General features: G+C 43.7%; 1 protein-coding gene across 1 annotated transcript in view; it reads left to right on the top strand.

The window, feature by feature from the left end:
* The window catches only part of LOC145407786 (alpha-(1,3)-fucosyltransferase C-like), a 269,611-nt gene that overhangs the window by 94,019 nt on the left and 149,680 nt on the right, over positions 1 to 25,912 (top strand). Inside the window, exon 3 of the mRNA XM_080278650.1 lies at positions 8,134 to 8,668. Within this exon, the coding sequence (XP_080134776.1) occupies positions 8,134 to 8,668 (535 nt within the window). The remainder of the gene's footprint in view (positions 1 to 8,133; positions 8,669 to 25,912) is intronic.

Genomic DNA, 25,912 nt, shown 5'->3' with positions numbered 1-25,912 from the left:
TTAAGGATTTGAATTTCTTAAAAAGCAGACTTTTCCGATCTACTAGATGATCTTCCGACATGTCATAAAAATACCCCTGCTAATACCAGTACACCAGTCCTGTATGAGACAGCCTAGCATGTACGAGTATTCAGTATGAATGGTGGGTGTTAGCGCCGAAGTGTTGACATGTGGAGATGTAGGAGGACTACTGGGCCCCAAGGAGGACTACTGGGACTTGGGAATAGGCCCTGAAGCCTTTGCCCAGAGTCGGACACCTAAGGAAAAAAAGAGTAATATAAGCATTATTGCTTTCTACCGCCTTCGGAAAAAAATAATAAGTTTGTGAGGCAGGATCGTCCTTGCATAAATCCGTGTTGACTTTCATTAATTAAATTAAATCTTTCTAGGTGCTCTCTGATTAAATTTATAAAGGTGACTCTAGCATTTAACGAACTATTAATGTTAGAATTATGGGACGATAATTCGACGCAATTGACTTATCACTTTTTTTTTTTTTTTTTTAGGGACAACGTCTGTTGTTTTCCACACCTCTGGAACTTCTCCTGAACTTAAAGAATTATTAAGTGGCGATGTAATTGGCTGACATAATTCTTCCTTGGTTTCCATTATTATTCTCACATATAAATCATCCGGACATGGGGATTTTTTAGGCATTAATTTATTATCATTTTTTCAATATCCCATCATTACTAACGGTTATTTTACTAAGAACATTGTTCGTATTACCACTGTGAATAACTGTTGCTTGAAAGATCAGTTCTACATTTTCCTTGGTAAATACTGATACGAATTAATTATTTAGGATAGAGCACATTTCTGTATCATCACTGGTAATGTTACCTGATTCTGTTCTAAGAGGTCCTATTTCATCTTTAGTTTTCGTACGGATCAGCTGATAAAAACACTTGGGGTTTTCTTTCATCTCGAGCAACCTTAATTTCATAACATAGCTTTGTTTCCTTTATCTCCGGCTTTATCCCTTTGAAAATCGCGTACCGGTTAGGTAAGTGTTCCTCTCCTCTCTGTATTTTATAATTTTTAATATTATATATATATTTTTTGGCCTGTAAAAAAATGTAATCTGTTGTTTAACTGTCCTGGCTACGAAATTTTCGTTCATGTCGCTTTTGAAGGGCTATAGCTACCCTGACATCTGTTAATTTTATCATCATATTTCTCACTGACGGAACGGCTACGTGGCACCTGTCCTGAATTAGTCTCCGTGACCTGAGCTACAATCCCATCTATATCTCCCTCACTTATGACCTGAGCTTCCCCAATGACGACAGTGACCTGACTTACTCTCCCACCTAAATCATGTCCCTCACCTATGATCTTAGCATTCCCTCTCACCTGTGACCTGTGCTTTCACAATGACCTGACTTTTCTTATAGTAACCAGTCTCCCCATGGATTTAGGTTTTGAAATTAGCTCTTAATCCTTCAAAGTACCCTAGACGAATATTAGGGACACTCGATCGGCTTTCAGTACAACGGCCATTCCCGCTAAATTTGAACTTAATTTCTTCATGGTCCAGGTTATCTGCCAACTTCTATATCACTAATAATGTTTTCTTTATTAGGTATAAGCAGATCTAGTATATTGTTACCTCCTGGGAGTCTTGATGTAGCCTACTGATAAAGGAAATTACCACGCAGTACCTCTGTCGATAAGTAGATAGGTAGGTAGGTATCTACAGTAGGTAGGTAGGTGTCACCAGTGTCAATAAGTGGATATTGTAGAGTATCGTAGATTACTGCTGCTGCCAAACTTAGATAAAAGTCGTAGCTAGGAATCTGAGATTGTAGTAGATTGGCAAGGCACCTACAGTATGTGAGTTGCTACCAATGTAAAGGGTCGTGAGGTGACTGACAACGTGGAGATCGCATATTTGTATGTCTTCCTCTGTCTCACTCCCCCCTCTGTCGCTCTTGTATCGTAAGTGAAGGTGAGATAGACACTCTCTCTCTGGGAATAAGGGGTTTTATTATGGCACAGTTATATTGTTCCCGGACAGAGTGACGTGACTCACTAATTTCCAGTGACAGCTATTCACCTACTGGCTCTTACCTCCTATTCTACTTAATCTCCTACTCCTTCTCTTCTCAGCCTTCTTCTGACACCTGTCTAATTCTGCCACCTTCTGCTCCCTACATATATCTGATTAGATGACTGCCTGGTTCCTGGCTGGCTGGCTGATTCGTGTGCGTACATGTGTGTGTGTATTGCGTCTAGCACGCTTCCGACACGTTAGCTGGTTTCCGTCTGGCTTATACGTGTGCGTACATGTGTGTGTGTATTGCGTCTAGCACGCTTCCGACACGTTAGCTAACTGGCTTCCACGAGTCACACCAAGTGTTTAACATGCATCCTGAAATTCTTGATAGTCTGGGCCAGAGGATGTGTGTGTTTCTGTTCCTGAGGCCCTAGACATATGTAAATACATGGTATTCGTCATAATATTGTAAGACAGTGTAGTAATATAATTGTATGGTATACTAGAGATACAGTATATATCTATATACATTTACATAATAGCTGTACAATAGCAATGCAGTGACATGTCTACAGTAGTCAGTTATATCAAGAATAGGTTATCTTTGATGTACTGTACGTGCTATCTATCTGTATGAGACAGTAATATGGTTACATAATATAAAATGGATACATGTATACTGGCTTCATTTTGTTGTGCACTTTATATTAAAATCAATATACTGTATGTAATCCCATATTTTTTTTATTTTATTATATATATATATATATATATATATATATATATATATATATATATATATATATATATATATATATATATATATATATATATATATATATATATATACAGTACAATATTAATTTTACAATACTTACACAGTTGGTCTCACTTGTAACGCATAGCTTTTAAGTATTGTTCCAAGTTTCTAACCCTAGCTTGTATTCGGTACATAGCCAGTATTAATAGAGCAAATATGATGAGAAAAAATTGTAAAGGTAACTGGAGCTGGGCTCTAAACATAATATGAATTGAACATAATCCCACTATATTCTTCCCAAGGTTGCATTGTTCAATTAATCAATTGCATGGTTTCAGACTTAATTGAAGTTAACTTAATATGTGTACTCATATTTAAATTCATCTTAGATAATGGCTGGAAGAACTTATGTGCGTGGTTTAGAATAACATAGTGTTTTCTAATAGGTAAGGTGGACAATGAAGGGGTTAGTAGTGAACAGTAATCCAGTGTATTTGTAAAGCAGATGCTGATGTATGGGTTGGAGGTGTACCTGGGCAAGTTACGAAAACTGATGTATGTTGAGTGAAATAGAGAAACTGTGAATGTCCAATGCGTTGATGTTGGACAAGTTTATCTGGAGCAAATATGACGTTGCATTGATGATGGATGGATGTGATTCTTTATGATAGCCATTTCACAAGTAACTGTCTCAGCTGGCTGAAACGTGAGGATTTTTTTTTTTTTTTATGTGTGTCCGACTTTGGGCATAGGCTTCACAGCCTGCTCCCAAGGCCCAGTAGTCCCCCTACATACCAAACACCTCTGCATGTCACCACTTCGGCGCTGACACCCACCGTCCATATTGAATTCATGCTAGGGCTGTCTTATACATGACTGGTGTGTTGGTATTAGCGGGGATATTTTTACATGTCAGTGGGTCTTCTGGTAGATCAGTAAAATCTGATTTTTATGAAATTCAAATCCTTAAACTATTCCCTGTCCCAGCGGGGATTTGAACCTGGGTCCTGTAGGACTGCAGGCCACCTCTCGACCGATTGAGCCACCATGCATGCAGTGATATACATTTACTCTCTGTTCAATTGTTGTTTCACTAGCGAAGGTGACAGTGTCCTGTTTCTTGGAGTCCATGATGATTTCTGCTTTGGTGTTGATGGTGACTAATGTCATCTTTTTTAGACTGAAAAGGGTATATGTGATAGATCGTGAAAAAATCATCTGTTATGAATGAGACGTGAACAACTATTATGTTGATGTGAGTGTTGCTTGAAAGTATGGATAATATAACATCAGATTCCCTACGTGTCAAGTGGGGTTGGTGGAGGATTAGTGCCCCTCCCTGTAAAACAATTAACTCTAAGCCCTTGGCCACCCCGTGTGGGATACATGGCGTCTGGCAATGAATGAATGAATGAAGATTCCTTTCCTCAAACAAAGGCTTCAAACCATGCTTATTTACACCTTGACTGATTATTTGACCTAGGTTGTGAATGGGATGTAAATTTGTGGTGATCCTACCGTTACCAACATTAGCAATGCCTTTCATAAAAGCTTGATAATGAGCTCTAGTATTATCCAACTAATGTATTATTATGTCAGTATGTACCATGACCACTGAAAAGTGTTGGAAATGTGTTGTATTCCCTTCTAGTGCATGTACCACTGTTCTGGGTATCAGCTAGCTAATGTTGATATGAGAGAAAGCGTGATACCTTGTTATATTTGTTATTTAGTTCTTCAAAATCATTTTCTGTAGCCAATCCAAAAATGTTACCTAGATTTGCTCCACCTACTCTTGATCTAACAAACCACGTTTCTCACGTGTATTCATGATGTTGTTTGTTTCACTAACTGTGTCAGTCCAACTTGATGGGATGTCCTGGATCATGGTGGACATACTGGTCTTAGCCTGTTCCAGCTTCCAGTTCGCTCCCTTAATTATTGCAGCCACTTCTTGTGTTGGATGAGCATATGCGAAAGAGCCTCTAAATACTGCTTCTAGAGTTCTAAGTGTCTTGCTATATTCTGCAATATCAGTACAGTACGTCCAAATTAATTTCATTACTCACTATGTTTTGCACAATAACTGTAAAGGCGGTTGGTGCGATTAGGCAACCTTGTCTTACTACATGTTGAGGGTGTAAGTGAGGAGTCCCTCTTGCAATCGGCATAAGGAGTAGAATCCATGGAATAATTACCCTCATCTTTACCTGCCAGGAGAATAACTTTATTAGATAGCTAATCCAGTGATGTTAGCAAGTCATGCAATGGATGATGATATAGATGACGAACCTTTCAATTATCTTGATTTTAGTCTTGCTCTTTAAGAAGAATGGCTCTGCTCTAAATTGCTCAGCGTATTACCTATAAAAGGAGTCTAAATCGATTCCCAGATCATGTAAATGCCTTGTTATGGTAATTGCTGTATTAGTTGCACCTATATTTGTATGTCTGTTTTGCAATCGTAATTTATTCTGGCATGTATTAATTTCTTTCAGTTTATTTCCATCGTATGTAGTTTTTGTTTTCGGTTGTATCCAGTGTTTTATAATTACAAGCTAAATTTTTGAGACCTTTTTTAAATGATCGATATGAACTTTCTTCTCTTTGTCACTCGATAGTGATTTAATTAATGCCTTACTGGGTGTTCTCTTAATTACATTTCATGAGCCTTCAAATTTCGGTCACAATTTATTGTCTCTAGTGTGAATGATGCCGTAGACAGTGTCATATGTTGATATTCGATTCATTTTTCCTTCCTATTAAATGATTCCTTCATTTTTTTCTTGGACATCGTTAACTGTTTCTTTAACTCTGCGTATATCTCTTGGAATTCACGTAACGTAGTTTAGGAAAACCTTCATAACTGTATACAGGCATTTGCTTGCCTTCCAGTATCTCGTATGGGAGACGTTTGCCTGTCCTGTAAATAATAAAATGAGTGTCTCTTATAGATTTGTTAATTGCACAATTAATTGATGCTTCAACTCTGTGGATCCAATCATACCAGTTTGCATAATTCTCATTGACAATGTGATGTAGTACATCTAACACTTTCTTATTCTACCTGGATGATAGGCTAAAACTTTACCTTTTTTTCTATTGTATTGTTTACATGTTTCTTGTAAATTTTCAGGGTTAAATTCTCCTCCTTTATTACTTATTAGCACCTTTGGTGTGATGAACTTACAGATCACATTATCTATATTTACCCATGCGACTGTTTTCTGATGCTTAATTGAGACCAAAATTTCGTATTGTGAGAAATGATCAGTAGCAACGAATGGTATTGATTTTGATTAATAGATTCATCATTATCATCCGGACCTCCTTTCCCACCGAAGGGCAGGGTGAGGAGTAGCAACGTCCAAACAGCCTACGTTTGCCCAATCCAATGAACCACGCTTCCATTTACTCATCATTCAAGCCCTCGGAATCCTGGCTGTATCTTGTACGCAAAAAACATTCACCACATTCTGTAACTTCACATAACCTATTCGACAAGGTCAATCCGGACGCTTTCATGTTAAAGGGGGTGTCATATCCCTGATCATGCACTTCTTCTCACAACATTCATACAGCCAGCTCGATCTCTTGTCAGTCCCCTAGCCTCACCGACCTCTAAACCTCTCTTCCTCCCACACTCATCCACCTTATCCTTCCACCTTCTCCTTGTCCTACCTCGCCTCCTCCCTCCTTCAAACTCGCTCAGATATACCTTTTTCACCACTCTGTTTTTATCCATTCTCTCCACATGACCATACCATCTCAGTACACTCTCTTCGATTCTGGTGTCCAAAGACTTCCTCATTCCACATCTTTCACGAATCACATTATTTCGTATCCCATCCGCTCTCTGTGCTCCACATACCTTCCTCAGCAGTCTCAACTCCACTACTCTTATTCTTGACCTTTCATTTTCATGCCACACCATAGTCTCACATCCATATGTTAAAGTTGGCACTAACAATCCTTCATGTATGCCTCGTGCAGCTGCAACACTCAAGTCTCTGTTTTTTATCAAGGCCTTCTTTGCACCAGCTACTTTGCTTCTTTGTGTCATTCTACTTTCCACTCCTTTTGCACATTTTCCTCTCTTTTCTGTCACTGTACCCAGGTATTTGAACTCTCTCACCACTTCCAGTCTCTCCCCATTCACTGTTACATCGCACTGGGAGTCACCTTCTCTCTCAATAACCATTACTATTCCCTACATTTACTCTCAAGGCACGACACTCACAGACATCAACAAAACTCTGGACTAGCCTACCAAGTTCTTGTTCGGTATTTGCAAGCAGTATTGCATCATCAGCATACAACAAATTTGAGACATTCCATCACCATTCATTACTAATGCCACCCCCCCCCTCTCCATTACTCGTGTTTTTATTTTTCTTATCACCCCATCCATATATATATTGAACAACCATAGGGACATCACACATCCTTGTCGCACGCCCACACCGATCGTGAACCATTTACTTCGATACCCAATAACCCTTACACATACTCCACTACCATCATAAAAACTCATGACGGCACCTAGCAGCTTACCATCTACACTGTACATGCACAAAACTTTCCACAATCCTTCTCTGTCCACTATGCCGTATGCTTTTTCCAGATCCATGAATGCCATAAACACCTTATGGTCCTTCTCACAAGACTTCTCTGCTATCTGTCTCACTGCAAATATTTGATCCACACATCCTCTGTCCCTCCTAAAGCTACCCTGTTCATCATTCACTAGGAGTTCTGATATCTCTCTTACTTTCTCAGTAATAATTTCCATATATCATCCCTATCACACTCAATAAACTTATGCCACGATAATTCCTGCACTCACTTCGCTCACCTTTATTTATTTATTATTATTATTATTATTATTGTTATTACTATTATTACTATTACTATTATTATTACTATTATTATTATTACTATTATTATTATTACTATTATTACTGTTACCATTACTGTTATTACTATTACTATTATTACTATTACTATTACTATTACTATTTTTACTATTGCTATTATTACTATTACTATTATTACTATTACTATTATCACTATTACTATTATCACTATTACTATTATTACTATTACTATTATTACTATTACTATTACTATTATTACTATTACTATTACTATTATTACTATTACTATTATTAATTATTATTATTACTATTATTATTATTATTATTATTATTATTATTATTATTATTATTATTATTATTATTATTATTATTATTGTTGTTGTTGTTGCTGTTGTTGTTGTTGTTTTGCTGTTCTTGGATTATTATTATTATTATCATAATTATTATTATTATTATTGTTATTATTATTATTATTACTTTTTATACATATTCTACAGGGCACCTAAGGTATGGAGTCACCTGATACTCGAAGACGATCATAATGATATTGATGATGATGAGGATAATGATGATGACACTTATGACGACAACGATGAAAGTATGGCTGAGGCTGTGTCCACCCTTGATCCAACTGACAATAAAAAGGCCGTTATGACTGGCAAAAGTGAAGCCAGAAATGAAATGGATAACAGAAAAAGTAATGCAGTTGACCTGAATTTTATTAGCAGTGCCTACAGTGCTGAAAACATGATATGGGAGAACGGAAATGATGAAGATAAGGAAAGTAATTTTAAAATGAATAGAAAGAGCAACCAAATTAAAACACACTCTTACAAGAAAGGTGTCAGAATGAAAAATGGTGGTTATGGAAAAAATGGTGAAAACTATCTTAAGTACAGTTCATCCTCTGACGTTTTTTCTGATGTTACCTTTCCAAAATATATCAAGAATATGCCACGTGAATTCAGGAAGCTCGACAAAGACCTGGATATGTATCATCCCCCTCTCAAGAAAATATTGGTTTGGGTCGAGGTAAGTTTTTTTTTTTTTTTTTTTTTTTTTTTAGGTTCTTTATTCACCATTCACCAGAAGCCCCAACACTCTGGGAAACACTGTCGCTGAAGGCAAAGCAGGGATGTGTGCGTGAGAGCAAGGGATTGCATTACACATATATGTCACAAATGGATAGCAGTAAGTAGCAGTACATGTAGAGTAATGAAGAGAGATCCAATGACACATATATGGTACAGAGTTGTTGGAGTAACTAGCATTACAAGTTTAGGAATGAGCAGTGGTATACACTGACACCACACACATCACATACGAATGCAGATAGAGGCACATGTTTTCTGCCATCGCTGGCCTCATTAATAACATGACATATGGGCCTGATGGGGTCCCTCCTGTTGTCCTCAAGAACTGTGCTTCCTGTCCTTACACCCTGCTTAGGTAAACTCTTTCGCCTTTGTCTATCAATCTGTACCTTTCCTTCTTGCTGGAAGTTTGCTCTCATTCAGTCAATCCCAAAGAAAATTGACCATTCCGAACCCTCTGACTATCGCCCGGTTGCTTTAACAACATATGTCTCAAATGTCTTCGAGTCTATTCTTAACAGGAAAATTTTTAAGCATCTTTCCTATGACAACCTTCTTTCTGATCGTCAATATGGGTTCCGTCAGGGACGCTCCACTGGAGATCTTCTCATCTACCTTTCAGACTCCTGGTCATCCTCCTTTCGGGACTTTGGCGAAAGCTTTGCCATTGCACTTGACATCTCAAATGCTTTCGATCGAGTCTGGCATAAATCTTAAATTTCCGAACTGCCCTCGCACGGTGTCTATCCTTCGGTCTGTGCCCTCATCTATAGTTTCCTTTCTGGTCGTTCTGTTGCTGCTGTTGTAGACGGCCGCCGTCTAGATCTCTTAGATCTAACACATTAGGGCTCTGTCCAATCACCAACTCTCTTCCTTTTATTTATCAATGATTTTCTAAGCTGTACATCTAATTCTATCCACTCATACGCTGATGATTCCACCTTTCACCTTTCCATTCGATTCCCGTCAACAAACAAGGGATGAGGCTGTGGCACACCTAGTGTCTGACATGTCTTGTATCTCTGATTGCGGTAAAAGTAATCATGTTGCTTTTTAAACGTCAAACACTCAGTTCTTACACCTATCAACCCGAGTCAGGCACTTGCTGGTTGAGTGTCCCAGTATGGGACACTTATGTTGGAGGTTGTTATTGAGGCACTGAGAAGAGGGTGGTGTTTACTGTCTCTCTTCGATGCTTGGGGGAGAGCCTGGTATCCCTGGAGACGATGTGTTTTTATTTCTGAAGGAGGCTGGCCTTCTTCATCTTTTATGATTGCTTTGTTTTTACTTTGATGTCTAGTTTTTAATGTGGAGTTTTGCTTCTTAATGTTTTTATGTTTCTACTGCCTATATTTTTGCTTACCATACATGGCACAATATGACCGTGTTGTTGCGGTGCCATGTGTTCTATCAATCAATCAATCAATCAACTTATCAACCCGACAAAATCTTCCACAAGAGTACCCACTAATGTTTAATAATATCCAGCTCAATCTAGCATCATCCTTAAGCCTACATGAGGTTTAATTCTCTCGGGATTTATCTTGGAAAGATCATATTACATCTCTTGTAAAATCTGGTTCCAAGAGATTAGGTGTGCTAAGCCGACTCCGTACTTTCTTTACCCCTACTCAGTTTTTTACTTTATACACGGGTTTTATTAACCCTTGTGTTGAGTACAACTTTCATGTGTGGGGAGGCTCCCCACATACAGCTCTGCTGAATGAAGTGGAGTCAGAGATTTTTCATCTCATTAACTCTTCTCTTCTTACTGACTTCCTTCAACCTCTGTTTCTTTGCCGCACTGTTTCATCTTTATCTCTTTTCTATCGCTACTTCAATGGTCATTGCTCCTCTTAACTGTCTGCTTGCATCCCTCCACCTCAATGACGGGAGTGTAGCACCCGTCTACCAACAAACTCTGACCCCTTTTCTGTCCAACTCTCTAATGCCAGAGTTAACCGTTACTTCCAGTCCTTCATTTATGCAGTAGCTTATCTCTGGAACTGTCCCTGTCTGTATTTCCTACTTATGATCTCCAGTCTTTCAAACGCAATGTGTCCAGACATCTCGAAACAACCGGATCTTGTATTTGGTCTGTTTTGTACTGTTTTTTTTTTTTTTCTTTTTTCTTGGAAGGAATGGTTTGCGGGCTCCTGGCCTTTGGTTTCTTTTTCCGTACATAAAATAACATACATATACATATCTGTGTTTACATATATGTATACTGTATGTTTACGCACATGTAGCCATAGACATAGTGCATATACAGGATAGGTACCAATGTATAAAGATATGGGTATCTATACAGACGTGCATACATTTACATATGCTACATGCATATACTGTATGTATGTTATCCATATATAAGTACATACACAGGGAGACACATATACTGTATGCATATGCACTCTACATGGATATATATGCATTGTCACATACACAGGTTGATAGATAAACAGAAATGATACTCATTATAAAGTTGCACCTAATGTGTACGTGTGTGGACAACACACACACACACACACACACACACACACACACACACACACACACACACACACACACACACGGAGGCTTGCATATATATATATATATATATATATATATATATATATATATATATATATATATATAGGCTTGCATATATATATACACCAGAATGTTGTCCTAGTGCCAAGGCACTTCATTGAAAGGAAGTCGGGGTGAAGGTTGAGAATGTCTTCGCGTACATCAAGATGTGTGATTAAGTAGGTACACAAAGTAGAAAACAATAATCCAGGGGGTTTGAAGGGGGTAATAACAAGGCAGGTAACGATGTGATGGGATAATGCTTCATCCATGGGATTAATGGTGACACTAGTGGGACTTTCAGCACCGGTATGCAGGACCAGGTCCTCCCTGGACTTCTCTAAAAGGATTCTCCAGACAACTGTTTTGGACAGAAGGAGGCGGATGGAAGCTAGGGGAAGGTTACACGCAGCTTGAGGAAGACGATCTGCCTGGTCATGGCGGATATGACAAACATGGGCTGGGATTCAAACGAAAGACCCCATGAGACCAAGAACATGAACATGATGGAGGCGGGAGGCGAAGAAAGGGGAGGGGAGTCGGGTGTAGAGGGGGGTTGCGAATTAGGGGAAGGCACAGCCTGGGAATCGCTGGTGATGAGACCTAGTAGGTGTTGAGAAAGAAGGAAGTCAAGAGCAGATCGTATAGCAGAGTTCACACTGGGTACTGCTGGCCCAGCTAAGAAGACGGTGGGAAATGAAGAGAGGGGAAGCAAAGTTAGTAAAAGCAATGCAAGCAGCTCTCGCCCGGCCGTTAGCGAGGACAGAACCGTCAGTGTAGATGTGAATGGGATGGAAAGTGTAGGTGCAGGCTACGTAGTTAAGGGTTTCAGTGATGGGATTGGTGAGTGGTCAGAAGCAGTGGCAGAAGGTGTGTAGTGCACAGTAGTTGTACGTGTCCATGAAAGGGACAAAAGTTAATTACGGATGGGAGTGACAAGATGAGCATGGATACTGTCGGGATCTCGGCCAGAAAGCTGAAGAGGACAAGTGAGTGCCGAAAGAACTCGTTTGAGCCAGGATGCCATGCCTGGCATGTGAGTGTGCTGCATTCGGTTGAGGTGAGTGGTATCTGAGAGAATGTCAACCAGTCAGGAGCAAAAGGATGGAGCAGGAGATGGAAATGTTGTCAGACAGTGTGTGGTAATGTAGACTCCATGCATATGAATGTGATCTGTAATGGGACACAGATTGAGTTCAGGGAACATTTTGACTACTTTGGGAGACCTTGGGCAGCGAAGAATGAGACGCATCGACCGATTTTGTACCACTTCAAGTAGTCGGAGCTGTGCTGGAGGGAAAAGAGAGATTGAGACAGTATGATAATCAAGAAGGGAGCAAATATATAACAGGTAAAATGATCGAACGATGGGGATGCTAACCCCATGCAAGTCACAATTGAGCATGCCAAGGAGTTTAAGTCTGCGGTGGAGGCGGGTGCAGATAGTGGAGACATATTGGGAGGGGTTAAAGAGGGTAGAGGGAGGAATTCCAAAGTATATATAAGCCTGTACTGCCTCATATTTGAAAGCCGAGGAGGGTTATGGATGTTCAAGCAAGCCTGTGAGTGAGGGATTGAGAAAACAGTTTGGTTTTGGCAGTGCTGGTAATCAACCTACAAGCAGATGCAGCCTGACTGAGCTTAACTAGACGTTGAAGAGTGAAGAGTGACGGGGGATGAGTGGATGCAGATATCATCACCATACAAAACAGAACACGAGTGTGACGGTGGGCCAGGTAGCTTTCCAGCCAGCAGAACAGTTGGCCAGAGACTCCCAGGTGGGTAAGGATGACGTCACGGTTTGCGACGTCGAATACAGCTTTAAGGTCAGTGAAGACTGTACAGGAGAAAGATATGAAGTGAGTGAGTAGTGTTGTGTACTTCAGCCAGGGAGGAAACGAAAAGATGGGGAGAGAGCTGATCCTGAAGAAGATCGCAGAGACTTGCTAAAAGAATTCTCTTGAGGACTTTGCAGACGCTGGAAGTTAGGGAAATGGGACGCAAATCGGATGAATTAAGCTTAGGGATGGGGATGATGGTGCTACGGGTCCCATCTGCAGGGAGACTACCTTTGGAAAGACTCAGGTTGAACAGTGAGAGTAAGGGATTGCCAGGGACTTGAGTGATGAGTCTCAGTGTGGCATAGGTGATCCTGTCATCACCCAGAGTAGTTGCCGTGCCTTGCAATAACGCAAGATGCAACTCATGACCGGTGATGGGGTGATTATCAAGGGGAGGGAGTGGAGTGAGACTCTGCAATATGTGCTAGAAAGTTTCCGCTAGCAGCCGAGAGGCAAGCCTTGATGGGGGGAGGCAGGGATGTCGGCTAAGATTGAGTGGAACATTTGTAAATTAGGTTGTTGGCATATTCCACAGGATTGTGTTCGAGAGGAGGGGAGGAGGACTCACGTGACTGAACAACTCCGTTAACAAGTCGCCAAGCCTTAGATTGAGGAGTGTGTGTGTTACTATGCTGGAGAAAGTCAGGCCAAATACTCCTGGCGAACATTATGCTTGAGGTCACGGGAGGACATGGCTGTAGTGAGATAGGAGTGGAGGTCGTCCGCGGTGCGGTCAGCACAGTACACTACCGTCGCTTACCGCATGTCCCCCTCGCTTTCATGTAGATGGTGATCCCATACCCACTCCCCAGCCTGTTTAGCAGAGGTTTTTGTATGGTTCACCTGTAACACATAGTGACCATAGAAGGTCTGTACTACGGTAACTAGGGAGATGTAAAGTTCAGTTGACTGGAAAACCAGGTGGTTGGCATGTCCTTGAAAATGGGATGCAGTGGAATAGGGATATTAATTTTTTTCCTGATACGGTGGTGCTGGGACTGTAGGATGGGAATGGAAAATGTGGCAAGGATGGCACTGTGGTCGGATATAAGATTAGGGACAATGTCAACAGTGATAGCATGTTGTACCACATTGCTGCCTAGGATGAGATCGAGATAGCCTCCCCTAACATGAGTAGGATGAGGAATGGGGAAAAGGATACAGATTATGGTTTCTAGCAAAGTCATGGAGACCATGACCGGCAGGAGAAACACGGGAACCGCCAAATGATGGATGAGACCCTGGTAAAAGATAGGTGAGAAGCGACGGGTAGGTAAAGTTATGGGGTCACCTCCAGGTGGACTGAGATAAATGCTACATATATACAAAAAGGCATCATTGATAGTGAGGTAAAATAAGTGAAAGAGGGAGGAATGAGAGGAAGCAGGTGATTTTGTATTAAGGGTGTGAGGAATAGAGTGACAAATATATGTAACCAGACCTTGGCCAGAATGGGTATGATAACAGTGGTATCCCCGAAGCCTGGGTGTGGGTGTGGGGCGACGAGAGTGAGGGAAAGCCTCCTGATGGCAAATAACAGCAGGGTGATGAGATAAAACATAACGAGAAAGGTCAGCCAGGCGTCGCTGGACGCTCTGTATGTTCGAAGATAATATTGTGTATCGTCTGGGGGTGGGAGCCATTAGGACAAGGAGAGAGACAGAGAATTGTCGTGAGAGGGTTGGGGAAATGATAGTTGGGGAACTAGGGGAAAGGAAGAGGAAAGTGGGTGGGGAGGTAATAGAGAGGGAGGTCCCATATGTGCCGTTCCCGTGAGAGAGGGAGGTAGGGGGAGGGTGGGGGAGGGGAGGTAGGGGAGGGTGAGGGAGGTGAGGCGGTGGCAGAGAGGTGAGGATTTATGGGGGAAAGGAGTGGGTGAGGGAGTACAGACAGAGGAGGCTTGTGTGAAAGGGTGAGACTTGGACACATGTGGAGGGACAAGGCTGGATGGTGGTGAGACAGAAGGGATGGAAGGAACAGGGATACCAGCAGTGGAGGTAGTTACATGAGAGTTAGTTTGTGGGAGCTGTGGAGTAGGCAGAGAAGGAACATTAACGTGAGAGATTACATACAAAAGGAGACTGCGTAGTTCCTTGTACTGCTGTTGCAGGAGTTGCAGTTGATGGTCTGATGGAGGGGGCAGTGGGTAAAGAGGGGAGGGGTGAGCAGCTTGTTGCTGGGCACGGGGAGGGGCAGGGGCTAAGGGGGACGGAGGGGGGGGCATGATGTAGAACCAGCAGTGGGAGGGTGTATCGGCTGATGATCAGGAGCAGGCGTGGCTGTGGGGGCAGGAGCAGGGGCAGGGCGGGCTGAGTGACGACTTGGGCCATCCCAGAGCCAAGCAGTGATGCCCACACGCCTACACCAGGGGCACTGGAACTGTGGTGAATGTAGGAGACGAGGGTGGGCAATCATGGGGTCAGTGGGGACTGGTGGCCTGGGTAGTAAGGGCAGTTCCGGGAACTCTTATGAGTGGGGGTCAAGTGCACGGGAACTGGGGCAGTGAACGGTGGCGGAGTGCCTGGCAGGTTGTGGTTGAATGGAGACCACTGCACAGACCACACCATTCTGCAGACCGGCAGTAGCATGAGATGTGGCTGGACTCATAACAGCAATAACACAAGGGTTGTGATGGCATGGCCTCAAGGAAGGTACAGGGGTGAAGGAGCAGCTCATATCTGTATTCGAGAGGGGGAGAGTCCTCTCCCTCCTATACAACAATGGCACGGTTGATGGGTTCGCCTATAAAGTTGTACAGGAGATTTGCCTGTTTGACACCAGGTAATTCGTACAGGTCTGTAACAGAACAGTCAGCTGCCAGGCGTTTGACTAAGAGCTCTGGCAGCGTTTTTGTTCAAATTAGGGCATAATGGAGTAAAAATTTGTCGCCCAAAAGCCCCTCAGTTGTTAGGGTTTGGATGAGGTCGGGATAATTCCTGTCGACGTAGATGGTAGGAGGTGCAAGAGACATAAGATGAACAGCTTCAGGGTATCGAGTGACGAGGTGGTGGGTGTATGCACGCTGGCGCCATACACCTCGGACGGGAGGTGTGTATGTGGAGGGGAATGCCAGGCGCACATGTTGGTCTCATGGTATGACAGAAGGGAGCCGTGGCCGGGGAGGGGAGTAGAGGGCCACAGGAGGAGTGCTGGTGGTAGAGGCTGAGTCATCAGGGCTGGAGGGATGTGAATTTATGGCAACCAAAGGTTGTTCTGGGTGGTTGGCACTTGGCACCGGGATTTTGGGGTCGGTGAACCGCCAGTTCAGCACACTTCCTTGTTGGGAAGCTTGAGGCACTAGCATCATCATCAACACCACGAGCACCATCGAGCTTGATGCGTTTAATTGTTCCAGTAGGAGGTTCGTTGGATGCAGCAGGATCATCAACAGTTGAGGCTGAAATGTGGGGGGCATCAGTGTCTGGCGGAGAGTGTGTGCGACGGCGTACAACAGTCGGAGGGGCAACACTGTGTGTAGTAGCAGTTTGTGTTGTGCTACTGAGCAGGCTGGCACCACTCTTTAGTTTGGCTTTGCGCTTCCCCTTACCCATAACCCTGACCTTGTCGGGTATTAATGTTATTAACACTGCACAACGAGTAGGAAGGAGCGCCCAGAATGCCACTCCAATGCCCAGGGCAGGGAGCAAACACGTCTGCGCGCCACTAAGGCAGAGCTAGGACTTGAGGTAAGAAATTCACAGATTTTGTATAGTTCCCCATCGTTTTATTGTTTTCTATAAAAATATGTACAGAGAGAACGAGTATAATAGGAACTAATTTTGTTTCTAATGTTAACTCCATGGTGCTTCCTTTAGAGCCCATGGTTTGCTAGTTTACGTTACTACTTTCATAATCAGCCTGAGGTTTAGGGGATTTCCCTTCTCATGTTCTCAATTTTCTTAACCCCTCATTCCATCACTTCGTTTTACCACTGCAGACTGTATTTGGAAAAGTGTAAATAAATGTTTTTCTGGGGGCAGTTTTGTGAATTCTGAAAAAAATCACATTTTATTTCGTCTCCTTCGTAAAACGTCTCTAATTATCGTTCAGTCTCTAATAGGGGCGTCCTCAGGTAAGGCTCAGATGGGCTGGAACCCCCAGCCCCTTTGCTATGCATGTGTGATAGTTATAAAGTAAGGGTGCGACCGAATCAGTGATTTTTTTTTTTTTTTTTTATGTATCCGACTCTGGGCAAAGGCTTCACAGCCTGCTTTCAAGGCCCAGTAGCCCTCCTACGTACCACACACCTCTACATGTCACCACTTCGGCACTAACACCCAGCATCCATACTGAATACATGCTAGGGATGTCTCATACAGGACTGGTGTATTGGTATTAGCGGGGGTATTTTTACGAGATGTCGTTGGGTCTTCTGGTAGATCAGTAAAGTCTGATTTTTATGAAATTCAAATCCTTAAACTGTTCCCTGCCCCAGCGGGATTTGAACCCGGGTCCGTTAGGACTAAAAGCCACCTCTCTACTGATTGAGCCACCGCCTCCCCGAACCGACACAGAATCAGCAAAGAATTGGCACTTTTAAGTAGACATTATTAACATTTTTATCACTATATACTTTCACACACACCTAATTATCAAAAATTCGGTCAAAAAACTGTATTTGATTTAATAATCAAGATTCAGAGTCAAAAACATGCTAAAGTTAGCGGAATTGTTTCGCTTAAAGCCCGACAATCCACCTTGAGAGTCTTATGTTTTGTACATATACCGGTACTGATTTACAGTGTATCGGTATTTACGCAAAACAGATGTGTGTAAACGTGTGTAGGCGTTCCTAAGGGGAAATACTTGCTAACTTTAGCACGTTTTCGCTCTGAAACCTGATTTTTTATTAACAGTCAAAATAAGCAGAATTTTTTGACTGGATTTCAGATAATTATGCGTGTATGAACCTATGGCGATAAAAAATGATAATATTTTCCGATTAAAAGTGCCGAATCAGTAAATGACGCCGAATCGATAATTCGTCGCACCGATAACGTACCCACTTAACATCTCTCTCTCTCTCTCTCTCTCTCTCTCTCTCTCTCTCTCTCTCTCTCTCTCGTATTACTTGTAGCTAGCTAAGAGTGTGGCCCCCTTCCATTTAGTTTAGGAAGAGTCCCTGCTCATCAGCCTGTCTGTGCACGCCACTGGTCTCTGACTTTTTTTTTTTTTTTTTTTTTATCAGAGATAATAGAGAATGCTGTCATGGACCAATTATTTTCTTTCACTGGCGATTCTAGGACTTTTTCAGAGAGGTGAAACCCCCAAATTTCCTCAGTTTGTATGACTAAGGGAGCATCCAGGAACTGGTATGTTTACAGTTTCATCTGTCCTGAGCTGCTTTAGCTGTCTGTAGTTTTTAGACCCAAGTACTGTACTACTTCTCTGACATTGATCCAGTGTGCCAACTACTTAACTTTTAGTCAGCCCCTGGCCTTGAGTAATAGCCTTATGAATTTGTGATTCTGTAAGCTTGCCTTTTCTGTTTTTAATTTTCTCGCATGTAAAGAGTTTTGTTTTAAAATTTAGCAGTGTATTCCTTCTGAATAGGTTGCTGCAGTAAAAGCAAACCGCACCCGGTTTGCTATTACAGCGCTGGAACATATTAATTACTACGAAGGAGACTCAGAAGGCACATGCAGTCCGGTAAAATTGTTTCCGGGTGGCCAGAATCTGGGCTTAATCCTGAAACACATTTGGTATAACTTACCGTCACTGGTTCTGCAACTTTTGGTATATAAATTGAAAATAACAGCAGATTCCTATTCCCAGAAGGTATTATTTACGTCTATAATCAGGGTTTCACGATTACCCTAAAACAGTACACCTGGACCTGAGAGACCCGGCCACTTTTTGCCACTTACTGGTTTAGCAACTACTATATGCCAGGGACCCCTGTCCTTCTCAATAGCTTCCTAGGTTTGGATGCCGGTGCTAAAGGTGGCTGTGTGGTTTTGCAGGTCTCCTTCTGTTTTGGTGTATAACACACTAAAGTCGTGGTCGGGTCTGTGAGACCCACATATACTGGATAAGGGGAGCTGAAATTTACTGTTGTGTGATGCAAATTTTTTCACCCTGTGAATTGCCCTCTCCACACCACGAAGACCCTTCATGCCACTAGCTTTGACGGCAGTGCTAGCATCATTGTGTCGTTTCTTTTCTTATGGGGTCCATGTAAACAGAGACTGTACATTTTTGTAAAGATTTTTTTGCAAAAATTTGCCTAAAATGCTTTAAATATGTTAATTTTAATTGTATATTTATTATTGCATAGTATATTGAACCAAAAAGGTTGTAGATTTGTCAAGGATTCAGTAAATAAAACACAAGTATTTTTTTTTTCTATTTTGTGGGTCTGTGAGACCCAGGTGTACTAATGGTGTATAGGCGCAAATAGGTGTACTGTTTTAGGGTCCTCACATCGGTAATGGACTCGAATTCTCGAAGAACCCTATTTCCTTACGATCATGGTATTGTATCAACATTTTGAGGTCCTGTTTTTTTCTTATTCTGAAGTTTGATTACTTTCTTTCCCTGAATTTAACAATCCTCTTCACTTAGTTATCTCACACTTTACCAGGTTTATATCTGCTATCTTTATATCTTCATTGAGCTCCCGCATCTTCACTGTTGTCCTTTCATTTTGTTGCTGCCTTCACTGTACTTTTTTTCTTCCATTGTGCTGTCTTATCTTCATTGAGTTACTCTCTTCCATACTTTCTTAGTGCGTTCTTGCCTTCACAGTACTTCCCAAACTTCACTTTATTTTCCAACCTTCACTATAATGCAATCACTGTGCTTTAACTCCATTGTTTCCATAACGCCACTAAGCCTTGTGTTTTACTGTGACTCGAGAACACGAGGAAATACTACAAATTACTTCAGAAATACGCATTCAGCCTTACCTGAAGGAAATGTACAGGTCAAAGTGAAACGATAAAGAATGAACGAGAGCCATTGGCAGGTTTAACCTCACGGAGTGACGCCGGCAAGCGTAAAAAAAATGAAAAAAAAAAAAAAGTAAAACGTTTAGGCTATGAATACAACGCATATTGTAAATGGCATCTCTCTCTCTCTCTCTCTCTCTCTCTCTCTCTCTCTCTCTCTCTCTCTCTCGACAAATTGCTAATGGAGGCTAAAAATTTCCTGAGAGATGCTTTCAGGAGGGGCAACATGACCCCTTGCCCTCCTTAGCTACAACATTACTGCCTCTGTTCGGAAGTAACAGAAATTCTAAGCAACCATTGTAAAATTTCAGAGTGCGAGAGCCAACAGCACTGCCTCCTGTGTTTAAAGGCAGTGTGCCACTGAAAAAGAATAGGCAATTTCTCGGCAAATCAGAGACCGGGACATTAAATAAACGAAGATCCATAGACAGCAATCACCTGTTCCACTACAGTGGAAGGCAGAATGAAAGTTAGCGGTGTAGGATTTCTAATCACAATAAATTTTGCAGAGAACATTATTAAATTCCGCAGTGTGTCTGACAAATTAGCATGGATTGTAATTAGAATATGCAAAACATACATCCTGAAAGCAGTGTTCAACTATATGTACCCACTTCTCAAGCACACATAAAGAAATAGAAACATTCTTTGACGACATATCCCAGATTGTGGAAACAGAAAAGACCAGATATACAAACCTTACAGGAGACACCAGTGCGAAAGTTGGCAATTCTACAAATGGAGAAGTGTGTATGGGAAAATTTGGATTATGAAAGAGGAATGACAGAGGTGAAATGGTGGTAAATTTTGCTGAAATGTAGCCCATAGCATGAAAATGATAAACACATTCTTCCATAAAAGAAGGTGAGAAAATGGACCTGGAGAAGCCCAAATGGAGAAACAAGGAATGAAATCGAAAGCATTATAGCAGATAAGAATAACACGATTACTAATGTCACAGTTATTGACAAAGTAAATATAGGAAGTGACCACAGAATGGTGGGTTGCACAGCCAGAGTCAGTTTCAGAAGCAATGGCAAACAACTGGTTGAAAATAAATATGTGTGTCCTATAAAAGTAAATGATACTGATGAGGTGAACAGTAGTTGTTGGTTGAGGCTTTATGGCCATCGCCCACTCTGAGGGGCATTAGGCCAAATAGGAATACAGAACAAGACTGGATACAACAAAAGACATGAGGCAATAGACAAGGCGGCTGATCTAGGGGGCCAGGCGGTAAGGCAGCATGAAATAGAAGGCTTGCAGATGGGCAAGACGTACCGCCTCCCTCTTGAGAATCAGGCTTGATGGAACCCCCTCACCCAGGTCATCCGCCTGGAGAAGATCGTAGAGGGTCTTGTAGGTCGATTCTCCGAATTGGTAAGACAGGGTGTGGGCGCTGAGGGTCAGGAGGTGTCAGTAATGAGGCACATTGAGCTGAACTGTAGAGGCCTTGAGTGGAGGGCGAGATGGGCTGCCTCCTGCAGCTAAAGAAGGGGAGGACTCAATGGCATCCACCTAGACAGAGGAGTTGGTTGACTCATCCTCGGCCATAGAAGCGGAGTCATTAGACAAGACCTGCTACCCCCTCTCAGTCACTGGAAACTGATGGCCATGGCCAGGAGGGTCGAGAGCCTTGTCTGTTGTCTGGTTTGGAGCCAGGTCGGTGATCAATGATGGGCAGTTTCACCGATTTAATGGGGTGTCAAGCCACAGCTGCTTCCGTGGGGCCTTACAGAAAGCCGTAGGCTTCAGCTGTCGAGCCTGATGCTCTCAACGACAGCGAGAGGCTGGACGCATGTCACGGGAGAAGCACTCGGGGATGACAAGGCGAGGAAACCCATTCTCCTCGAAGATCTTGGGGAGAAGAATGTGCAGTGTCTCCTTGTCACCCCCTCAAAAAGCCCTTGCCATCACCACACACATCTCAACAATAGTACTAACATCTCCAGGACTCCCAGGAACCCCAGCACTGCCATGCTTGAACTGTGAAAGCAGGAAAACAATGAGACAAGTGTTAAAAAAAAATACAACAGGAGAGCTTTCTAAGGCAATGTTGGTGTTGTGGTTCCAGTTATCGAGGGGGAGGGTAATCCTTGATCATTTGTAAAAGTATCGGGAAGGATGTGCTGCCAACCCCCCTGGCCGCATCTGTAATGGCATCGCCTGAATGAGTGGTGACTGGACAATCCAGAACGTAGTGGCAGAGGGGCTTAGCAAACCGCATCAGTCAGTGGGGACAAGGTTCAGACTTCAAGCCGGCAATCTGGCTATAGCACAGGAACCCCATGCGTAATCACCTGAGCTTGACAGGGAAATAATTAGGTAAGCCAGGTGGAATTAAAACAAGAGTGAAGGACGAGGCCACAGCATACAAGGCAGCAGATCGAGAGCCCTCAGTGATACAGAGTTGATGTTCTTCCCTAGTGAGCCTGCTAAGAGTACTTGCCACCACAAGAAAATATGCGAAGCACTAGGGCAGAGCTGAAGAGTAATGTTTGGAAGCAAACCAGCAGAGCAAATGGTTTCATCTGCAAGCTCATTTCCTGCAATCCCAACATGCCCAGGGACCCAGTGAAAAATCACTGAGCCACCCTACTACTGGATAAGAGATGCCACTGTGTAAATAGCTCTAAGTAAAAACGTGTGGTCCCCAAAAGAAAATATCTCCAGGCGCTGAAGGGAGGAGAAGGAGTCGGTGTGAATTGCCACATACCGATATTGATGGCAATAGGCATGGCACAAAACACTGAGCAGTGCCACCAGCTCTGCCTGACAGGCGGAGACCCCCGGGGAGAGGCACCATGACTCTGTATAATTTTCGAGGGCGAATCCCGTCCCTGCAGAACCATCAGAGCAGACTGACCCATCAACGAAATACGTCACCAAAACAAGAGTTCAGGGCAGCAACCCTACTGAGGTCCTTCTGTCGGAGGATGGCAGTAATGGAGTGGCGCGGTTTTTCGTCGGTGGGGTATAAAACAGTAAAAGTAGGAGAGGTCCAGGGAGATGGGGCAGGATATCCCAGGCAAGGCATGTCGGGATCCCTGCACACCTCCGGTGCCATATCCAAGCTGTGAATAACAGCAGCTGTGGTCTGAACCCAATCATGCTGGGGTACCTCAGGGGGCCTGCTTAATAGCCACTGCAGGAGAGCAGAGACAGGGAGTTGGGGCTGGCATTGCAGCAGTGTAGTGTCACTGCAGTCGCATGCAATGCTATGCGATACTCTAATGAGAGAAAGCCGCTATCAATACATAAACTGGGTAGCCTGGTCCAATAGGAAGCACCCAGCATAACCCTCAGTGCATCGTTCTGGAGCACTTCCAGAGATTGCATGGAAGGTGAGCCCAGGTTAATGAGGCAGATTGTACTGTAGTCCACGAGGGAGGGAATACCATGCGTGAAGAACATGCGGAGAACACTATAGGATGCCCCGTGACTTCATTTGGAAAGGTATCGGAGAGCAGAAGTGCAGGTGGCAGCTCTCACTCGCAGGTATTTACATGTCTGGTGAAGGTGAGCCTGCTGTCAAAGAATTCTCCCAGAAATTGGTGGAGCATGACAAATCCGAGACTGTTTGAAGGGCAGAGACCAAAAGGGAGGCACTTAATCTTTTCCTGGTTGACCTTCAACCCAAGATCGCTACACCTGGTGTGCAGCCTGGACAGAGCAATAGGTGCCTGGGTGAAGCAGTCCCTCCTCGAAAAGACCAGTGCCAAATCATCTGCATAGCAGAGCAGGACCATAGTCTGCCATCAGTAACCTCTCCACCAGCACATTAAAAAGAAGCTAAGAAGGGAGATAAGGCACATTGCAGTGGAATCGTGAGGTTTGGGAATCGGGTGGATGACAGCAGTCTTCCACGACCTATGCAACCGACCCTCAGACCACGAGAGATTGAGCAATCAAGCAGCCTCTCACTACCACAATCTCCAGCATGTGATAAGATGGAGTAAGTGAACCTGTTGAGCCCAGGTGCAGTGTCACTTCTGCGGCGCAGCACTTTACCAAGTTCCCTGCTGGTGATGGGACAGTCAGTGGGGTCAGGCCTATCACAGGCAGCCTGGACTGCAGTGACGCAGGAGGCAGACAGCTGTGCCTGAAGGGCCCGGACAGACTGCGGGAGATTGTGGGAAACGGAACAATGTGCAAAGTGCAGGGCAAGTCAGCTGGCCTCAGCAACAGGGTTAAGTTGAGGAGGCGGGCGAGGAGGGCATGGATCGGAGATGGACTGGATTATTTTCCACGTCTCACGGTCACAGAGGGTGGAGTGAGAATCCAAGGTTCTGCACCATCTTATCCACGCCTCCTCCTTGATGTGGCGCTTCTCAGCCGCGACATAGCACGTAACAGCAACCAGGTACCGACGGTACAGGGATGTACGGCGCTGCCAGTACTGTTTGCATGCCGCTTTCAGCCTGTGGTTCAACTCTCTGACCCTGTTTCAATAGATCCAGCCATCCCAGTAGCACTTTGCGGATTGTCTCTGCAGCGGAATAATGAGAGAGGCAGCCTGTGAGAAGTCACGGGCTACCTGATGTGCACAACTCTCAAGGTCTGGGGCAGGAGATGCTTTGAAGGCATTGGCTAATGCACGGCCAAAAGCAGCCTAGTCAACCCTGCAGAGATCCCACTGTGGCGGAGGGAGTGGTGGAGATGGAAGCAGAGCCATTGGCAGAGTGACCTTTAGGGCAAAGTGATCGCTTATGAGGTGAGGGTGCAGCGACCGCACTGCCAAGCCCGTGAGGGGGAAGGACACAAATGCCAAATCAAGGTGCCCCTCATCGGTATGTGTGGCCTCGGCAGTGTCATTTAGGAGGAAGACACCATCTCCTCCAGTACTAATGAGATATGCCACTCTGCAACACTGGATGGAAGGGGCGAGGAGAGAAGGGCGTGGTGGGTGTTAAAGTCGCCTCTGATATACACAGAGCCCCTAGCAGCCTGGGAGAACAGGTCTCCCATCTTCAGGGTGCCCCTGTGTCTTTGGTAAATGTTGTATATCGTTAGGGGTGACGTCGCCAGGTGTAGAACCACGCCCTGTACCTCCATATCAGGTCCACAGAAGGGAGGGTGGTCACAATCTGTGCACGCAATGTGATCCTGAACCAGGACGGCACATTCCTGTGTGACGCCATGAACATACGGGAGGAGGTGGGTGGTGTAACCAGGAAGACAGGAAGCCACCCACTCCAGCAGTAGTGTCTCCTGAAGTATGATGACATGAGGACGATCCCTCATAGCTGCCTCCTGTAATGGCAGGAGCTTGCTCCTGGCCACTAAACAGTTCCATTGGAGGATGTGGTGGTGGGTGGTGGCATCTTGCAGGCAGGTGGATCCTGCCACGGGGCATCCTCCATGGGAACCTGGGTCACATGCACCATCGTGACTACTGCTGGTGTCGATGGGGGCTCCACAGATGACAGCAGAGGACATGGCGTCCAATCGACTGGCAGCTGGGCAGAGGAAGGTCGATCTTGCGCTTCCTAATTCTGACGAGGTTGCCTGAGAGGTCAAGGAGAGGCGGGGGAATGTAGCTCCCTCTTTCTCTCATTAGCCTCGTTGAGGATCTTGCTGACCATGGCAACAGTGCATTTTGTGTCCATAGTTAACCTGGTCATTTGCTCAGTTATGTGCACGATCCTCACGGCAATTTGCGTCCCCGGCAACTTCAACTCCTCCAACAAGAAGAATGGAGTCAACCGGGTAGGTGCCGGAGGGGGGGACGAGGATCGGAGCTGGAAGGTCTTTCCTGACAAGTGGGCTGTTGCCAGGTGGTGAACCTTGGTGGTGGTTTCTCCCCATATGGGAGCTGAG

The sequence above is a fragment of the Coenobita brevimanus genome, chromosome 74 (assembly GCF_032717465.1).
Source record: "Coenobita brevimanus isolate Jiangsu-jjx chromosome 74, ASM3271746v2, whole genome shotgun sequence".
Taxonomy (NCBI): Eukaryota; Metazoa; Arthropoda; class Malacostraca; order Decapoda; family Coenobitidae; genus Coenobita; species Coenobita brevimanus.
Note: the sequence above shows the minus strand (reverse complement) of the source record. Positions and strands in the feature narration are given on the sequence as shown.